The 18,741-nt window shown below is 33.9% G+C and overlaps 2 protein-coding genes across 3 annotated transcripts in view; one reads left to right on the forward strand and one right to left on the reverse strand.

Moving 5' to 3' along the window:
* LOC136033871 (spermine oxidase-like) overlaps positions 1–18,741 on the reverse strand; it is a 445,682-nt gene that overhangs the window by 297,282 nt on the left and 129,659 nt on the right. The window lies entirely within an intron of this gene.
* LOC136033868 (tyrosine-protein kinase Src42A-like) overlaps positions 1–18,741 on the forward strand; it is a 75,018-nt gene that overhangs the window by 40,768 nt on the left and 15,509 nt on the right. For both annotated transcript variants that reach the window (XM_065714838.1, XM_065714837.1), the window contains exons 4-7: positions 5,098–5,219; positions 6,974–7,137; positions 9,296–9,464; positions 9,771–9,929. In XM_065714838.1, the coding sequence (XP_065570910.1) occupies positions 5,098–5,219; positions 6,974–7,137; positions 9,296–9,464; positions 9,771–9,929 (614 nt within the window). The remainder of the gene's footprint in view (positions 1–5,097; positions 5,220–6,973; positions 7,138–9,295; positions 9,465–9,770; positions 9,930–18,741) is intronic.

Here is an 18,741-nt window from a genome sequence, read left to right on the forward strand (position 1 = left end):
CCTTTCTATTTAAAGAATTTAACAAGTGGAAATATAGAGAAAACCGGTATAATATTTTAAAACAATGCAATGGACAAAAAACAACAAACTTTAAGTAACAAAGGAACCCGAATATCTCCACTTTACATACGGAAGCCTTTATCAACGGATAAAGGTGAATTAAACTAAATTAAACACAACATATAAAGAAAAGGAAAACAAAAACAATCAGAAAAACTCATATCTTAATAACTTTTTACAACTTCGTTAAGTTAATTAACTTTTAAATTCAATAACGTTTTAACTCACATAGTGATATTGGAAGTTATTAAGATGTTGGTTTTGTTTATTATTTTTCCCCCGCTTTTCTTTATATGTTCTGTAAAATTTGGTTTAGTTCTTTTTTTTCGTTCATAAAACCTGTTTTCTCTATATTTTCATTTGTTAAATTCTGTAAAGAATAGAAATGATTCGATTTTAAAGAAGAGCGGTCAATTACTTCATATTCCTAAATAACTAGAAAACCTTGTTATCGGCCGACATAAAAAAAAACAAACAATTCCAAATAAACTAGCTTACAAATAAATATTAAAACTGCCTCTTATTCTTTATTGCTTCTAATTGAAATGTGTAAACTGAAAAAATAAACTGAATAAGTTTACTGGCAACGCTGACTAAATACAAGGAGAAAAAATAATGTATTTCGGACTTTTACCGGCGAATGTCAACATTCACGGTGACATATAAATGACTTTTGTACAGAAATATGTGATTCAAAGACAAGGATCCTATTTAACTTCAAATAAAGTTTTCCTTTCGTTTGACATATAATATGCAGCATTTGAATTCTTTAAACTTTGACCCCCTCCCCCACTTCCTTCCCACTTTCAGCGGGGTCTTACTGAAGTAGATCTATGTTGACTCGGAACAATAACATTAATATAAATCCTACTCCACAACAATAATTGAAGAAAAAAGTTTTACAAATAAACTAGCCTACAAATAAATATAAAAGTACCTCTTATTCTTTATTTTCATATAATAAAAATATCAGTAACCAGATGCATGTATAAATGCCTTTAATTCTTTGAAAACTATGGGTTCCATGTCTTTTACGATATTTGGGAAATGGGGAGCAAAATTTGTAATGATAGTAAAGGTGGAAAAGAGCGTAAAACGAACTCTAATTTTGGTGAATAAAGAAAAAGGCTTTACTTCCTCAATTCTGATTTTACCTCCTTAAATTGTACTGTTGTAACTTTCATTCAATTGAAAAGGCCACCCTTTCAATATATGTACACTGTTTACTGGAAATCCAGGATTTGAGTTGTACCTTAACCTTTCAATCTCTGGTATTTCAAGTAAAATATCTAATTGAACATTGTAAGTAAGAAGTGTGGCAGTTAGAAATGACTGTGAAGGGTTCTTGAAATAAGTGAGTGAACACAACGTTGTGTGTATATATCGTGTAGTTTGCGAAAGGAGGACCACATTGTTGTTACTTGTCTTTTAGTTATATCAAATGTATGATTTCATTTACAGATAGTCAAGGGGCCACAATGAAAACAAAATGTTAGAAATATATTGGAATATACGAAGAAAACTGCTAATTTGTAGAATGGGTACTGTCCTAAAGGACCTCCATCATTTCAGTTGATTAGTCGTATTTAGGAATTGACCTTGAGAATGTCATGTATATAGACCTTGAGAATGTATGTATGTAGAGCAGTAAGCGTAAGTAGAATCCAGAAAGTTTTTTGACAATATACCACTCTCTCCTAACTTGGAGATATATCTAAGCATCTAAACATTCTAAAATGAACACTGAATTTAAAACCACTAGGAAGTCAAAAAGTTTGATTGCAGGAATGCAATGAAAATTGTAAACGATGCTCTGTCTCAAATAGCGTAGATGTTAAGATTTCCGCCACTGCCTGTTTATTTATTATTACTGTTGGCAAACTTTGGTTCCGGTTGTTTCTGCACAAAGAAATTGCCCTTTAGAAAATTTAATGACTATTTCTGTTTGTTTTGATGAGCTCATGCTAAAATTTAATTGCTTTCTTCATGAACTAAAGAAAACCTAGGACAAAATAATTACATTTGAATATATATATATATATATATATATATATATATATATATATATATATATATATATATAATATATATATATATATATATATATATATATATATATATATATATATATATATATTTATCATATATTATATGTATGTATATGTATATAGATGTATATACATACATACATATATACATACATATATATACATATATATATATATATATATATATATATATATATATATATATATATATATATATATATATATATATATATATATATATTATATGTATGTATATGTATATAGATGTATATACATACATACATATATACATACATATATATACATATATATATATATATATATATATATATATATATATATATATATATATATATATATATATATATATGTATATATATATATATATATATATATATATATATATATATATATATATATATATATATATATATATATATATATATATTATATGTATGTATATGTATATAGATGTATATACATACATACATATATACATACATATATATACATATATATATATATATATATATATATATATATATATATATATATATATATATATATATATATATATATATATATATATATATATATATATATATTTATCATATATTATATGTATGTATATGTATATAATGTGTTTGTGTGTGTATTTCAAAGCTGGTAAAGCCATATACAAAACAGATGCAAAGAAGCATAGTAAATATGCTTATAGAAATAAATAAAAACTTCCTATTTTCGAGTTTCTAAAACTTCTAAAATAAAATTGCCTATTGTCACTCTAGGAGACGCTGATTTAAATATCCCCAGTAATGCTCCTCGTTTCTGCTATTAAGCAAACCTCAGCTTAGTTTTGCCAAACCATTGCATCTAAAAAGAAAATGTCGCAATCTATTCCCCAAAACATAATGTACTTGGAAAGTTAGCAGTCTATTTAGAAAATTATTATCTCTCCAATTTGTTACAAGTGGTAGACAACTAGCTCGCACCTGAATCCAAGTTCTAATATATTTAATTGGTAATTTTAACTCGGATAATATTCTTCTCCAAAGCTCTCTTTAATACTTCGACAGAAAAATAAAATAGTCGAGTCACTTGTGCCAGCACCCAAACACTAAATCTCTTGGTCTTCTTGCCTAGTCATTAAATCCCTTCGAAATCATCCTCGCTATTTGTTAAAAGAGAATAACCGATTTTTAAGTAGAAGCTTATGTTGTATCAGATGCACGTAGTCACTTCTCTTTAAGAATTTGAGACTTAAAGCGAACACAAATTCCCTTAAACATGAAGGAATTACAAACTCTGTCAACTTCTCACTCTTTACGCTTTTTTGACTTTCGCTCTACTGTAAAATAGTAATCATTTTTAAAAGCACGAGAATGATTTAAGAATGGATATGCTCGATTAGGTGTATTTGCCTTAATGTAGTAAGGTTGAAAACAAAAAAAAAATTCTGAGTCAAGTGTCCTGATATAAAATGGGTGAATACACCTGTGGTTACTTCCCGGGCCTCATTGATGCTTTCTAATAAGTTTTCAATAAAAAGTTTTGATTGTCAATGGCAAGGGTACCTATTCGTGTGGGGGGGATGCAATTTCCCCTGCCGTAGATTTTGAAAAATACTTTTTTGTAGGTTCATTTAAAAAATTTGGAAATGTGTGACCCCATAGATTTTGAAAAACACTTTTTTGTACCGTCATAAGAAATCTAAAACGCTTCCTCACTAAGTTTTGGAAAAAAACACCTTTTTTGTATTTCAATTGAAAAGAATAGATACAGTTCCTATCCCTTACATTTTCTTGAACTGGTGGGCGGGAGGGGGGGTTCATTGACTTTACTGAAATGAATGGCCTCACGCTCAGTGGCCTTCCATTTGAATTTTTTCATAAGAAGGAGGAGAGGTTCAGCATAAAAAAGTAAATTTTCATGTTATAGTTTAACAATCCTTCAACCTGTAACCTTTAAGAGATTACAGGTTGATCTGAAGGACTTCTCCCGAAAAGTTGTTCAAGTTTTACCTGTGTGATATGGGACCTACTCCTCCCTCAACGCTTATTACGAACAGATAATGTCAATATATCCCTTCAAATGAAATGATGTTAGAGGTTACTTTATTTCCATCAGGTTGGTCTGAAGGACTTCTCCCAAAAAGTTGGAGAAATACTGGCGTAAATAATTTTTTACTGCTTACTTCTTAAATTATCTACCGGTTATTGCTCTAAAAATATTAAGATAACATCCTAATTCATCAGTGATATCATTGCAATATATTAAGAGTTTTTCAGACTCAAAACCAGGACTTGTGCTTATTCTTCTCACCAAGTTTCATCCCGATCTCTCCACTCTAAGCGTTTTCCAAGATTTCCGGCGTCCCCCTCCAACACCCCCCAGTGTCACCGGATCTGGTTGGAATTTGATATAAGAGCTCTGGAACACGAGATCCTTCTAAATATAAAATTTTATTAAGATACGATCACCCGTTTGTAAGTTAAAAATACCTCATTTTTCTGAATTAACCGTCCCTCCACTCTCCCCCCCCCCAGATGGTCGAATCGGGAAAGAGGCTATTTCTAATTTAATCTGGACTGGTCCCTGATACGCCTGTCATACGCTTTCCTCGGCCTACCTTATTTGGAAGTACCTGGACTAGCAAAACCGGGACCGACAGACAGACAGACCGGCAGAAATTTCGATCGCTATATGCCACTTGGTAAATACAAAGTGCCATAACTAGCAATATATTACATGGTACCTGTGTCAGAGGTCCCGAACTATAAGAACCAGTTATTTTTTTTAAATAATGCAAAAGTTTATATTTTCTCAAGTGGTAAATTCAAGTTGGGGGATTATCTGGAATGTTGATAAATATAGCATTTTAAGTTGTATTTCTTCAATAAACGGTTTCATCATGTTTATTGATCTTAAGGAAGACGTGCTGTAATATAACCACTATTTTTCTCAAAGTCATTTGCTTTTTATTTTGTAGGTGGTACTTTGGAAAGATCAAAAGGATAGAAGCTGAGAAGAAATTACTTTTACCTGAAAACGAACACGGGGCTTACCTTATTAGAGACTCGGAAAGTAGACGAAATGATTATTCTTTATCAGGTAATTGGTCTATAATGGCTTTGTCTAAAGGAATGTTTGATGGAAACGTATCTCAGGCATATGAATATTTAAGTTCGATTCATGATGAGACATTTCTAAAACCGAGATTTAGTTTGCCCTGATGTGAGTCAATCAGAATTTTTCAACAAATCAAAAGATTCTATGAAACATTTCTTTGGCTCAAATAGGCGCTACCTTAATCCCAATTTTAGTAAAACCTCGGTGCAAATGGGCCTTGGGCTTGCAGACAATATACCGAATTATATTTCAACAGATCTTGATCGCGCCATTATCACAATTGATTTGGATTTCGAATTGTCTGTCATTTTTAGAAAGAACCTTTTTTTTATAGAGATGCTTTATTTTATTGTTGCAAAAATTTTTCAGGTCAGGGATCATCTGGGTTAAATTGTTTTCTTGTAACGTCATAATTGTAGCCGTGTACATGTTTAGAAAAGTGTTGTCACGTTTTTTCTTTTTTTTTCATTTGACCTCACTTTTTATTACCAAGTCACTATTATTATGAAGACCAGTTTAGCTTTAAGATAAATAATTATTTAATTATAATGGAATACATGATATAATTTGGCATCTTGTGGTCGAATGTTATTAGCTCTTTCTTCATTTAACGGTAGTTGTGTAAAATTGCTGATTTATCCCTTAACAAAATAAATTGTTCGACAAAAACAAGAAGGTCATATGATGTTGTTGGTTTATAAAATACTACCTTAACGTAATCTTATGTATTTTATTTTTAGCTGAATAGCTTATATAAATTATACGTTATATATCATTAGATATTTATATAGCATATTATAAATTATAAAACACATAAATATATTATATAAACATGCGTTCTGATGAGCTGGTTGAACTTAGTGACTGAATGATATGAAGTTTCAAGAGTCATTAGTGGCATCAATGGAAAAAATGGGGGAGGGGGGGGCAACACTTTTGAAAATGAAAATACCAAAAGTTTATTTTTCAAAGAAAAGTTATTTCCCCTCGAATTCTCCCCCCATATAACCATGAAATACGTTAGATTCTCTTAACTTTTTATGTTAATGCTGTTGTAAAATAGATAATAGAAAGAAAGTCCTCTTCATGCGTTTGTACACAAAAGAGGCCCGAATTATCGGTTGGGGACTCCTAAGGAAAAGTTTTAAATGTAACAAACGCTGAAACGTGATCTGTATATTTGTGTCTAAGAAAAACACAGACACAGAAAAGCCCAAAAAGTCAAAACATTTTTGAAAATGGAATTAGGTTCAATTAGAGCATATCCTAATTATTTCATCATATCTATAAACTTATTGCTTTTAACCCTTATTCTATGTTAAAGGTCTTAGAGAACCGCAATTCCCTTGGTAATCGGTACACATTTCAGTACTGATCACCAATTCAGTTATGTACACAAGGCCAGGAATGATGGTTTTGAAGAATCTGTCACAGGGATTTTTTTCTGAGTACATAATACCCCTCCTTCACGCTCTCCTTCTCCAATGACCTAAGATGGAACTTGGTGGAGAAATGTTAAGTTGGGTCTATACTCAAGCATTGTTTATCCTTGATAACTTGGTGAAGACTTGGGAATCCTAGTCAATCGTGAATTTGGTGGTAGCCAAATTCCCACACAGTATATCTGAAAATAGAAATTCTATAACTCAACAATCGACGTTGCAGACGAATCGTCGAAAGAAATGGTATAGAATGCTGGTTTAATATAGTCTAATGTTTTTGTTTGTGCGTTTCAGTTAGAGACGGTGATACAGTGAAACACTACCGTATTCGACAGTTGGATGAAGGTGGCTTCTTCATTTCCAGGAGGACGACGTTCAAAACTTTGCCAGAACTAGTTGAGCATTATACCTCCGATGCCGACGGGCTTTGTGTGAATTTGAGGAAAGCTTGCGTACAGGTAAGTTTTTGTAATACAATAAGGGCATTATTTGAGTCAAAAAGATAAGTGTCCAGATTTTGGTACATTATTCTATTTGATACTTAAGTTATACTGAAATATAAATACAAATGCAACTTGCGTCTAAAATTGATGAACTAGTTTTTTTTTTCATTTTAAGCCACCGCTTAACGGGACATGAAAGTATAGAATCCTTCTTCTATAGACCTCAATAGATCACGTAAGACTGTTGATATCTAATGAAAAATTACATCAGACCATGCACGTGGTGTCAATGGGAGGGAGTAGGTGGCAGGGAAAGTCGTGTCGATTGACAAAAATGGAGGGGAGGGTAAAATATATTTTTCAATGTCTAGGAAGCGTGGTAGGTTTATCATTTTTAAATCTTAGTCAATGAAAATACCAAAAAGGCATTTTGAAATGAAAATAACCCAAAAGATGTATTTTTGTCTAAATCTAGGGAGACGCAGTCTCCCTGTCCGCTAAGATTTATTCCTCTCCAATGTCATTGAAGTATTACCTTTTTTGGTAATTTTTTAAAATAAATTAAAAAAAAGAAAATTACCCCCACATTTCGAGAAATATATTTTTGCACATACCCTCCCCCCTAATCTCTGTGAATTGACGGAACTGGACAATGCTTGATCATGAATACGAAAGGATAAAACACAATAAAAAAAGAAAGAAATGCAAAACCCTATCCAATCGAGAGCAAAGCTCGATAAGGGATGCCAATTCACGAAAATCTGGATGAAATGGGGCTAACTTGAAGTATCATTTCATTTTCTACGGATAAATAGCAGGAAAAAAAAGGTGGCAGCTTAATCATGAGATAGCATTAAATCAATGGTCGTTATCAGTGGACAATTGTAACAACGAGAAGTTTTAAATTCCTTTGAGTAAAATCTCAAGTTGAACGGTTCAAAGACCAATTTAGTCAAGTTAATAAAAAATTGAGAACAAAAATTTGAAATGGACTTTATTGCGAGCTTTGATTTTAATGCGCCGATTGTATGGTTTACGAAATTTTTCATATTTCTTATGTTTGCTTATGCCATCTAGCATGAGAATATTCTTGAGTGCAGTTTAGATTGTACTTGGTTAAATTTTGCCTTAGGCTTCACATTTATTTTTTTAAAGAATTGTCTTCTTTTTTTGCTTTGAAAGATTTGTGTGAACTACAGCCTTTTTCTCCTTATAAATAAACTGTTTTTCTTTATTAATAGGATGTTAACTAAAATCACTTTTAACCCTGCTCAAGGCAAAGTTATTTTGCATTATATTCTTTATTTCAATTAACTCTATCAAAAACTTGTTTTAGCCTGATATCTTAGAAATTAATCTTGCTTCATTAACATAATTCTACTATTTTGAAAAGATTACCCATTTTCTTTTTGTATCTACCGTTTCCGTAATATGAACTTTTTTAGCTTATCTACTCACTGTTGAAGGAAGTGTCAAGCAGCTTGAAGTTGTACGGCAAGTGGCTGTTTTACTTTTAAAGAAGATGGTTCTCGGCGGCTTTAATACTTGCGATTCTTGCATCTATGAAGTGAACAGACAGAGTTGTCGTATTAAAAATGGGTTCAAGCTTCAATCGAATTTAACAACTCCAAAAGCGAACAAAGAAACTTAACATACGCTGCTCAGTCAAAGAACGGGCGTGGAGGCCTATAAACATCAAAGGTTCTTCACCAACATGCAGTACGACTCCCACTTCCGTCCTCGACTCAACCCCACAACTCCTCAATGTATACTTTGTTGTAACTGTGACAATAGGGCCCCTCCCTTCCTCCTGGACATACAACCCCGTCGCCTATTCCATTAAGACAATTAACATAGAAAGAAAGGAAAAAATATACAATAGCTGGTTGAAAATAGCCTACTATCGTTTTATAGTTTTAACTTTGAAAACGTGTGGAGTAGCAGTGGAGTAAGCATTGAGCCATTTGAGCCGAATCTTGTTGAGTTTATTCTGTTATCATTCTTAATCGACGATTTAGTCCTTGACCTCAAATAGATAACATTAGATTTTTGCACTACGTATTGTCGGTTTTCATTTCTTCAATGTGTGGGTAAATGTAAATTACTTCATTTTGTATATAACTCCATTGTCTATTACTCCATTTGTATGTAAATAGTCACTTTTTCTTTGTAGATAGAGAAGCCAGTCACTGGAGGCTTATCACACAATACTAGGGACCAATGGGAAATTGATAGGTCATCCTTGCGTTTTCTGCGAAAACTGGGCCACGGCCAATTTGGTGAAGTATGGGAAGGATTGTGGAATAACACTACCCCAGTAGCAATCAAAACCCTCAAACCAGGTAATTCATTATAATCTTTTCCCTAACCCCCTACCGCATAAAAAAATAGCACCTCTGTTCTCACCTATTGTTCAACATTTTTAAAAATTAAAAATTGCTTTACTAAACGGGAAATATCGGAAAAATGTGTCTTGTTGTAGAGAGAAAGAAAAATATGGCCGTATTATCAGCTTAATGTTTTTCGGCCGTAATTAAGGCCGTTCGTACCTCTTGTTGAACTTCAAGGATTTTTGTTCTTGGTCCCTAGAATACCAGCAAAAATTAATATTCGTGAAAATTTTGATGACTCCCTTCTTTTTTGCATAGGGACAATGGATCCAAAAGATTTCTTGGCCGAGGCATCCATAATGAAGAAACTAAGACATCCCAAGTTGATCCAGCTCTACGCTGTCTGTACCTTAGAGGAGCCAATTTATATCATAACGGAATTGATGAAGAATGGGTCCTTATTAGAGTATTTGCAAGGTAGGTTTTTTATTTGAAAAATTTGAAACATTTTAAGTGTTGCGGTATTTCCGTGGTGTTTTCAAACAGTTCATGGTAACGAACTATAGAAAGGAGCTACCCGGCTCAATAGTAACCGAAACTCTAAAAAAACGGCATTTTGATACTAATAGATATATCAAAAGAATTGGGTTTTTATGCTGATTTTAAATATATAAGTTTCATTAAAATTAGTCTTAACTATCAAAAGTTACGAGCCTGAGAAAATTTGCCTTATTTTCGAAAATAGGGAAAACACCCTAAAACTCATAGAATCTTAATGAAAGTCACACTACAGATTCAGCGTATCAAAGAACACTACAAGTGTAATTTGTATTTTTGCCAAAAGACAGATCACGGATGCGTGTTTAGTCGTTGTTCTTTTTTTTCCCCAGGGGTGATCGTATCGACTCAATGGTCCTAGAATGTCGCGAGAGGGCTCATTCTAACGGAAATTAAAAGTTGTAGTGCCTTTTTTAAGTGACCGAAAAATTGGAGGGCAACTAGGCCCCCTCCCACGCTCATTTTTCTCCAAAGTTACCGGATCAAAATTTTGAGATAGCCATTTTGTTCAGCATAGTCGAAAAATCTAACAACTACGTCTTTGAGGATTACTTAATCCCCGCAGTCCCCGGGAGAAGGGCTGCAAGTTATGAACTTTGCCCATTGTTTTTTATATAGAAATGGTTATTGGGAAGTATACAGACGTTTTCAGGGTGGGGGGGGGGGGGGTCAGGGGGAGGGGTTTACGTGGGAGGATCTTTTCACAGAGAAATTTATCATGGGGGAAGATAGTTACCATGAGGGAGGCGCTGGATTTTTCAGCATTTTTTAAAAAACAAAGAAAAATAAATAAAAAAACAAGGTTTTTCAACTGAAAGTAAGGACCAGCATTAAAACTTAAAACGAGAATAAGTTATTACGTATATGAGGGGATTCGTCTCCTCCTCAATAGCTCGTTCTTTATACTAAGATATTTTTAGTAATTTCAGAAGAGGTATTTATTCCAATTAAAAGGTCTTTGTGATTCAGGGGTCACCTTAGAGAATTGGAACAAGATTCTAACTTTAGTGTAAAGAACAAGGCATTGACGAGGGGGCAAATCTCCTCATATACATAATAAAAATATTCGAATGTAGAAGTTCGCTACGTAAGGTATTTCGTAAGTTACGTATATTTATTACTAATAAAAACGTTCTTAAATGCAATTAAAAGTTCTTTGGCCTTTATAAGTAACCAAAAATTGTAGGGCGACTAGGCCTCTTCTCTCGCCCCTTTTTTCTCAAAATCGTCCGATCAAAACTTTGAGAAAGCCATTTAGCCAAAAAAATTAAATAAATATGCAATTTCGTTTTAATTATTCATGTACAGTGAGCCGAAATCAAAACCTGCTTTAATTCAAAAACATTCAGAAATTAAATAATAAAAACAAGTTTTTTTTATAACTAAAAGTAAGGAGCCTCATTAAAACTTAAAATGAACAGAAATTATTCCGTATATAAAAGGGGCTGTCCCCTCGTCAACGCCCCGTTCTTTACGCTAAAGTTTGACTCTTCGTCACAACTCCTCTTTTTAAAAAAATAAAACACTTTAGCGTAAAGAGCGGGGCGTTGAGGAGGGGACAGCCCCTTTCATATATGGAATGATTTCTGTTCGTTTTAAGTTTTAATGTCGCTCCTTACTTTCAGTTAAAAAAAACTTGTTTCTTTTTTTAATTTAATGCAGATAAGGGCCTAAGTCGACTTTTCCTAATTTTACAGCGTAGCAAAATGAAAATGCTAACCCGCAATGAAAAAATCTTTCTCATAAATAAAAATTTAAGAAACTTTAAATTTTAAAGACTGATTCCTAGTAATTTTTTGATTGGAATTAGCTGGTGATGTCGGAATTGCTGAATTGTTCATTACTTACTACTAACTACTACTACTAATAACTCACTGCAGCACCAAGCCGCCTGAGGCCAACACAGCTACGCACGCTCCTCCTCCAACCTAATCTATTTAAAGCCTCCCTCTTTACACCCTCCCAGGAAGTTCCCATTTCCTTTAAATCTTTATTTATGACATCCTCCCAACCCAGACAAGGACGACCTGCTTTCCGTGTAGCCCCAGACGGTTGGCCAAAAAGGACAATCTTCGGTAATCTGTCATCCTTCATCCGTAGAACGTGGCCTAGCCATCTCAACCTTTCTTTCATTATAGCCCCAGAAAGCGGGATTGAACCACACTTTTCGTACAACCTACTGTTTGAAATACGGTCAGTCAGCCGGGTACCCAGAACAATCCGTAGGCAATTTCTCTGGAAAACATCTAGTAAATTTTCATCTGCTTTTCGGAGTGCCCATGCTTCAGAGCCATATTTGACCACTGTAGCTTCCAATATTCTAATCTTGGTTTGTAGGCTTATCTTTCTATTCTTCCAAACTTTTTTTAACTGTGAAAAAACACCCTGAGCTTTAGCTATTCTACTTTTAACATCTTCACTGCTCCCACCATCTTTACTAATAATACTACCAAGGTAACTGAAGCTCCCAACCTGATCAATCTTTTCGTTACCTAATGTCACCTGTTCATCTTCACTTATTCCTAGCCTTAGTGACTTAGTCTTCTTAACATTAATTTTCAAGCCTATTTTAGCACCCTGAACTCGTAAAACCTCTAAAAATTCATTCATTTTGCTCACACTTTCATCTAATATGCTTAAATCATCAACATAATCTAAGTCCAGGAGCGTTCTTCCTCCCCATTTGATTCCATGGTCTCCAATTGCCTTTTCTGTACTCCTTAAGACGAAGTCCATCAAAATGATCCATATAAAGGGGGATAGAACACAACCCTGCTTAACTCCTGATTTAATACAAAACCAGTTGCTAACCTCATTTCCTACCTTAACCGCAGCAGTATTATTCTCGTACATAGCGTAGATCACTTTAATGTATTTTTCTGGTATACCATATAACGATAAGACCTTTGTTAACGCTGTTCTATCAACAGAATCGAAAGCTTGCTCATAATCGATAAAACTAAGGACCAAAGGTGTTTGACAACGAAGGGACTTCTCAATTATTAACCTAAGAGTGAAAACATGGTCGACACATCCTCTACCTTTTCTAAAACCGCATTGTTCTTCCCTTAAAACTTTGTCTACAGCATGTCTCAGTCTAAAAAGTATCATATTACTCAGTAATTTGCTACCTACAGAGACCAGACTAATGCCTCAATAATTACGACACTCACTCTTGTCACCTTTCTTATACAGTGGTTTAATTAAGGTTTTCCTAAAATCATTGGGTACTTCCCCTTTTTCAAAAATCATGTTCATAATCTTCAGTAGCTTATTCCTAACCTCAGAGCCACCATATTTAAGGAACTCATTAATCATACTATCAGCACCTGGGGCCTTTTTATTTTTTAATCCTTCTAGTACTGTCGCTAATTCTTCCTCACTAAACAAGATCTTCCTTCACATCCAAGGTATCACAAACTTTTTCATTTTCATCTATATCTTTTCCTGCAACTGTATCTCGGTTTAGCACATTCTCAAAATGTTCCACCCATCTTTCTTTAACTTTTTCCTTATCACTAATTGTGGCCCCATTTCTATCTTTAACTGGGACTAGTCCGGATTGGCTACTCTCTTTCAATTTATTAACATGCCAGTATAATATTTTACTATTATGCCGTCTAGCCGCATCTTCCAGATCCTCAGCAATTTTATCCATCGCCTCCATTTCACATCTCCTTAGTTCATATTTTAATACTTTCTCCACTTTCTTTACATTCCTTTTGTTTTCATACGACCTATCACTCAGATAATTCTTATACAAACTTCTACTCTCTATTAAACCTAAAGCTTTTTCACTAATATTCCTAGTTGCTGTCTTAGCACTTTTCCCTAGGACACCATCAGCAACTTCACAAATTGTTTTTCTGAAATTATTCCATCCATCTTCCACATTGTCAAATTTTAAACCCTCAAGTTTAGTACTCAACTGTTCCTGGAATTTTTTTCTCAAATTTTCATCCTGAACTCTACCAATATCATAACTTTCCGGGAGGGAGTTACCCTTCCGAAATTTCAGCTTTAAATTAACCTTAGACACTACTAGATCCCATTTGATAGACCAATCGATATATCTGTTTGAGCTCTATGAACTATATGCCTACCTCATTTTGGAAAAAAGTGGACTTAGGCCCTTTTTGCATAATGCTAGATTTGTTGCCTTGTGTGTATTAGAGAATATATCTTGTATAATATTTTACGAACTTATTACATTCTATGGATATATTGACTGAACTCGGTTGTAAATTCCAGCCCGCAATAAAGAAATTATACAAAATAAAAAGGATAATCGAGCTTAAGTGGTACTCCAAAATAAGTTAATAGGGCTAGTGAATTACAGCTGGATTAATTGGAATAAATTGGAAATTTGACAGTTCATGGCTCAACGGTTCATGGCTCACTTTATTGGCAGTTCATGGCTCAACGAATAATGAGTAAGCGAAAATTACACATAACTAAGTGAGTCATCACACTATCGAATTATTAATAAAAGTAATGAAACTATTCGCACGAGGTTTTGATAACCTAATGAAATAATCTACTAAAACCACTTTTTTGATAACTAAATGCAGTGGTCTTAAAGAGTGTATGTAACAATATGCTATGTTTGTAAACATATGCTATGTATGTATGTAAACATATGCTATGTTTGTTATTAATAAAGAAAGGTTATGTAGGAAGACTGTCCGTAAAATTAAAAATTGATTGAAGTTAGAAGCAAAAAAAGAAGCAAAAAAACAAAAGAAACAGAAATCTGAAAAAATTCGAAATTTCTATGCCTTTGCAAGGTACTTAAAGCCTCTGCTAAAACTGGTTGTAGGTGAGATCAAGGTTGTATACGGACGGGGGGGGGTACGGAATTTTGACCCCCGCCGAAATTTTTGTCCAACTCATAGAAACATAACAAAAATGCATATAAACAAATGTTTGATAAGTTTTCTAGGTTTCTTTTGTAACGCCTCCCCCCTACCAAAAAATTACCCTTGCCCGAAAAAATAATCCTGGATGCGACCTTGAGTGAGATGGATCCAATTTTCTTGGGACAGCAAATGCATTCATCAGTATTTTTGCAATTTTTCAGGAAAGTGCTAGAACTTTACGAAACAGGCTGTAATAACATTTAGGTACGAATTTTGGTAATGACCAGTAATTTGGGAACTATGATATCCATGATAATAATTCTCTTTCCAACGCAGGTACCTCAATGCTAGAAAATATATCTGTGATTTTATCAAAAATATAATGAAAACGACTAGATATTTTAGTTTCACTGTCGACCAACGGTGCATAGTTAAGGGCCCTGTTTATCGATTAGTTAACTCTGCTAAATTGCAAAATATCGCCTTTTCGTTTATGTTTTTGCGAAACAATCTTTTTTTACGATTTTTTTGCCTGTGTTAATTGTCAATTATTATCTTAAAGTCTTTGCTTCGTCTCTCTTGTTTATCATACTCCGCCTCGTCTCTTCATGTATTTGATTTGGGGGTGATAAGATTCATTCATTTATTCCATATAAGTCTTCGTTTTGAGCGTAATTTCATGATTGCATCAGTAGCTCTAATCTAGTAACCCACGACCCTTAATAGCCAAAATATAAAAAAAATGAGTTTTTAAAGAAACTGTCTAGTAACAAATATTTTTTTCACGCAAAAGCTATTTTGAAACTACGAATTTTCGTTCAGATTAAATCGAACATTAATCCGCACTTATGAAAGAGAATTTTTGGGATTGCTAAAAAGAGCCTTTAATCCCTCAAAAGTGATGTCCCACAGAAATAAATGTTATACCGTTGGAATCCCATTCTCGAACCCTGTATTAAGAAAAAGATCGTGCCACGACACATTCCGACTTTCTGCCACAAAGGAACAGTTTTAGTAAAATAGAGCCTTGTCTGAGATAGCCAACGATTAAAACTATTTAAAAGCTGTATACCAAATCTGCTCTCCCTGCTCCTCCTTTAGAAAAAATTTATATCCACCCCTAGCCTTCAAAGGCTACTGAAGTTTGGTGAACTTGGACAAGTTTTTTGTTTTTCAGACATCTTCAACGTATCATATATTAACATATGTGTACAAGCGAGTATTAGGGGTAGATAAGATAACTGACGGTTGAGTTTTATAAAAAAAAAAGAATTGTCATTTATTCAAGGAAATATGTTGCTTGGAAAAAACTTTTCAAGGAAAAATCCGACCACTCCAAAAACCATCCCTGCGAGCTTTGGACTAAAAGTCTGATGAGCTATTCCCTGTGCTAAGCCCGTTTGTAATCACTAATAAAGGAAACTTAATCACTAATAAAGGAAACTTAATGATAAGAAACGCATATGAATGTGTCGTTTATTCACACACAAAATGTTTTCCAAAATCAAGACTTTAAGTCAATTTTCCCGAAGTCATGATGGGTAGATACTCTAGAATCTATAGAAACAAATAACGGATATGTAATGCAGCTGTAACGGGGACCGAAAAATTTTATTTTTCGGTTTTGCTGTTTTTATAGATTTTGGCCATTTTTTTGCTGCGTTAGCAAATTCACCCCCCCCTCTCCCCATATATAAATAACCGTTCAATAGGGACCAATCCTCTTATTTGACAGTGAAACAGCAAAAAAATCTCTGGATATTTCAGTCACATATACAGTGGCCGTCTATAGATAAACTTTGTCAGCAGATAAGCTTTGCGTTAAACAATATGTATTAATTTGTTGTTTTCTATAAATGTCGCTATTTTATTTTGTATTATAACAGTTTATCACCTGATGACAGTCACTGTGTATATGATTGGAATATCCAGACATTTTGTTTTTGTTTCACTGTCAAGTAAAAAGGATTTGTCTCTATTGAACTGTTATTTTTACGCCAGAAATTGTCCCTGTTGAACTGTTATTTGTACACCATAGAAAGGCAGTGTCATCTCCAAAAAAACAACACCCCCCCCCGTATGTGTTTGCACTTGATAAATGAATAATACCATTGCCCTAAAGATCAAAAATTGAGCCCTATTAAGAGAGTTGAAGTGCGTGATTTTGATGGAACTGTGTATAGTGGATTCAGGAACGCAAACATAAATTGAGCTTTGCCGGAATTTCCCCTATTCAAGTGTTTCAGTCTGACGTTACATAAAGAAATCCAATGTATGTGTAATTATAGAGCAGGATATGTCATAAGTGATCGTGAACTTTAATAGGAATCTTCTCAAGGATAACACTTATAGTATACCCCCAAAGATTATCTTCCTGACAAATTTACACGTCAACTAATGTCGATCTTTTCACTATATCGCCTAAGTTTGACAAAGTTATTTTGCCAGGTGTCTAAAAAAAAAAAAAAAATTCAATTTCAAATTTCGTTAGACCATGAAAATTGCCAAGTAGCAGTGTTGCTATGCTACCCCACTTTTTCCACGGAGGCTTGTGATATTCTCCTGCATTTGAAGAATTATAATAACCAAGGGTTTACTGTAAAAAAAAACGCGAAATGCAGAAAGTGGTTTTAAGAGCGGGAAAGTTCTAAGTTTGACTTTTTGGCCCAATTCTTTTCTGAACAATTGCTGAAACACAAAGACCGTTGAAGTGGAATAAGAAGCTTTTTTATAGCACTAAAAATCTGTAGCGTAACGAGCGAAGGATTGAGGAAGGGACAGTCCCACTCATGTACAGTTTTTGTTTTTCAATCTAATTGATGTTCAGGTCGGCAGAAGACAATTGAGATTCTCATAAATTAGTCATTTAGATTCTGCAGGAAGTTGTTATTTTATTTTGGATCGTTTTTCAGATCATGCCGCAAATCCACCTCCGTGGAAAATTCGTCCCTACCCCCTGGAAAAATCATCCCGTGGAATATCCCCTCACGGGAAACTCCTCCTGAGAATTTTCTTCGGATAACTGATTCCTTACTGGATACTCCCTCTGGAAAATTTTCCCTCTGACAATTCCCCTGGAAAATTCTTGCTTTTATTTGAAAAGAATCCGCATGTAGAAAATCACCCTCCGCTTCGCAGTAAAAAAAAAAAAGAGGCAAATTGCATAATTTACTGCTCTTTCCCCTGGAATTGCGGGGAGTTATGTCATCTCCAGTTTCACAGCTCTTGGACCTTTCAGCTGTGCCGAAACAAATGCAGTGGTGGTTCTGAACTCTCTTGCGCCCTGGGCAAATTCTTGGATAGCCCCCCCATGTCTCCCTGAAATTTTCAGGCCACTCTTTGAAAAAAAAAATTTATATATAAAGAAACTTTTCATTCATTAACAAAATTTTCGTTTATTAGCAATTCTTTTTAATATTTAAATCTGACTCTTCTTACTTAATGTGGGAAAAATGAAATTTTCTAATTCACTTTGCTTATACTTACCAATTTCGCCAAAATCTGCCAACTTCGCCGTCTACTTTATTTTAATAAAAACAAAATTTCAAGAATTGCAAATAATTATAAATGTTGAATTATTTATTTGAAATTTCTACATCCAGGGCTAATGTCCCATGTGCCCCCTCCCTCCTAAAAACTTCTGGGAGAAAAGACCATGAAGGGGGGGTAGATGCCCTCTAATAATTTCGGTTACGTAATAAGGCACTATAACTTCTAACTTCCGTTTGAATTAGTCGTTTCCTGATTTTCTAGGACCATTGATTCGATGCAGTGATCTCCGGAAAAAAAACCCAACAAATATACACGTATCTGTGACCTTTGATGGTAAAAAATGCCGAATTCCACAGTTTTGTAGGAGCTTGAAACCCCCT

The sequence above is a fragment of the Artemia franciscana genome, chromosome 12, assembly GCF_032884065.1.
Source record: "Artemia franciscana chromosome 12, ASM3288406v1, whole genome shotgun sequence".
Taxonomy (NCBI): domain Eukaryota; kingdom Metazoa; phylum Arthropoda; class Branchiopoda; order Anostraca; family Artemiidae; genus Artemia; species Artemia franciscana.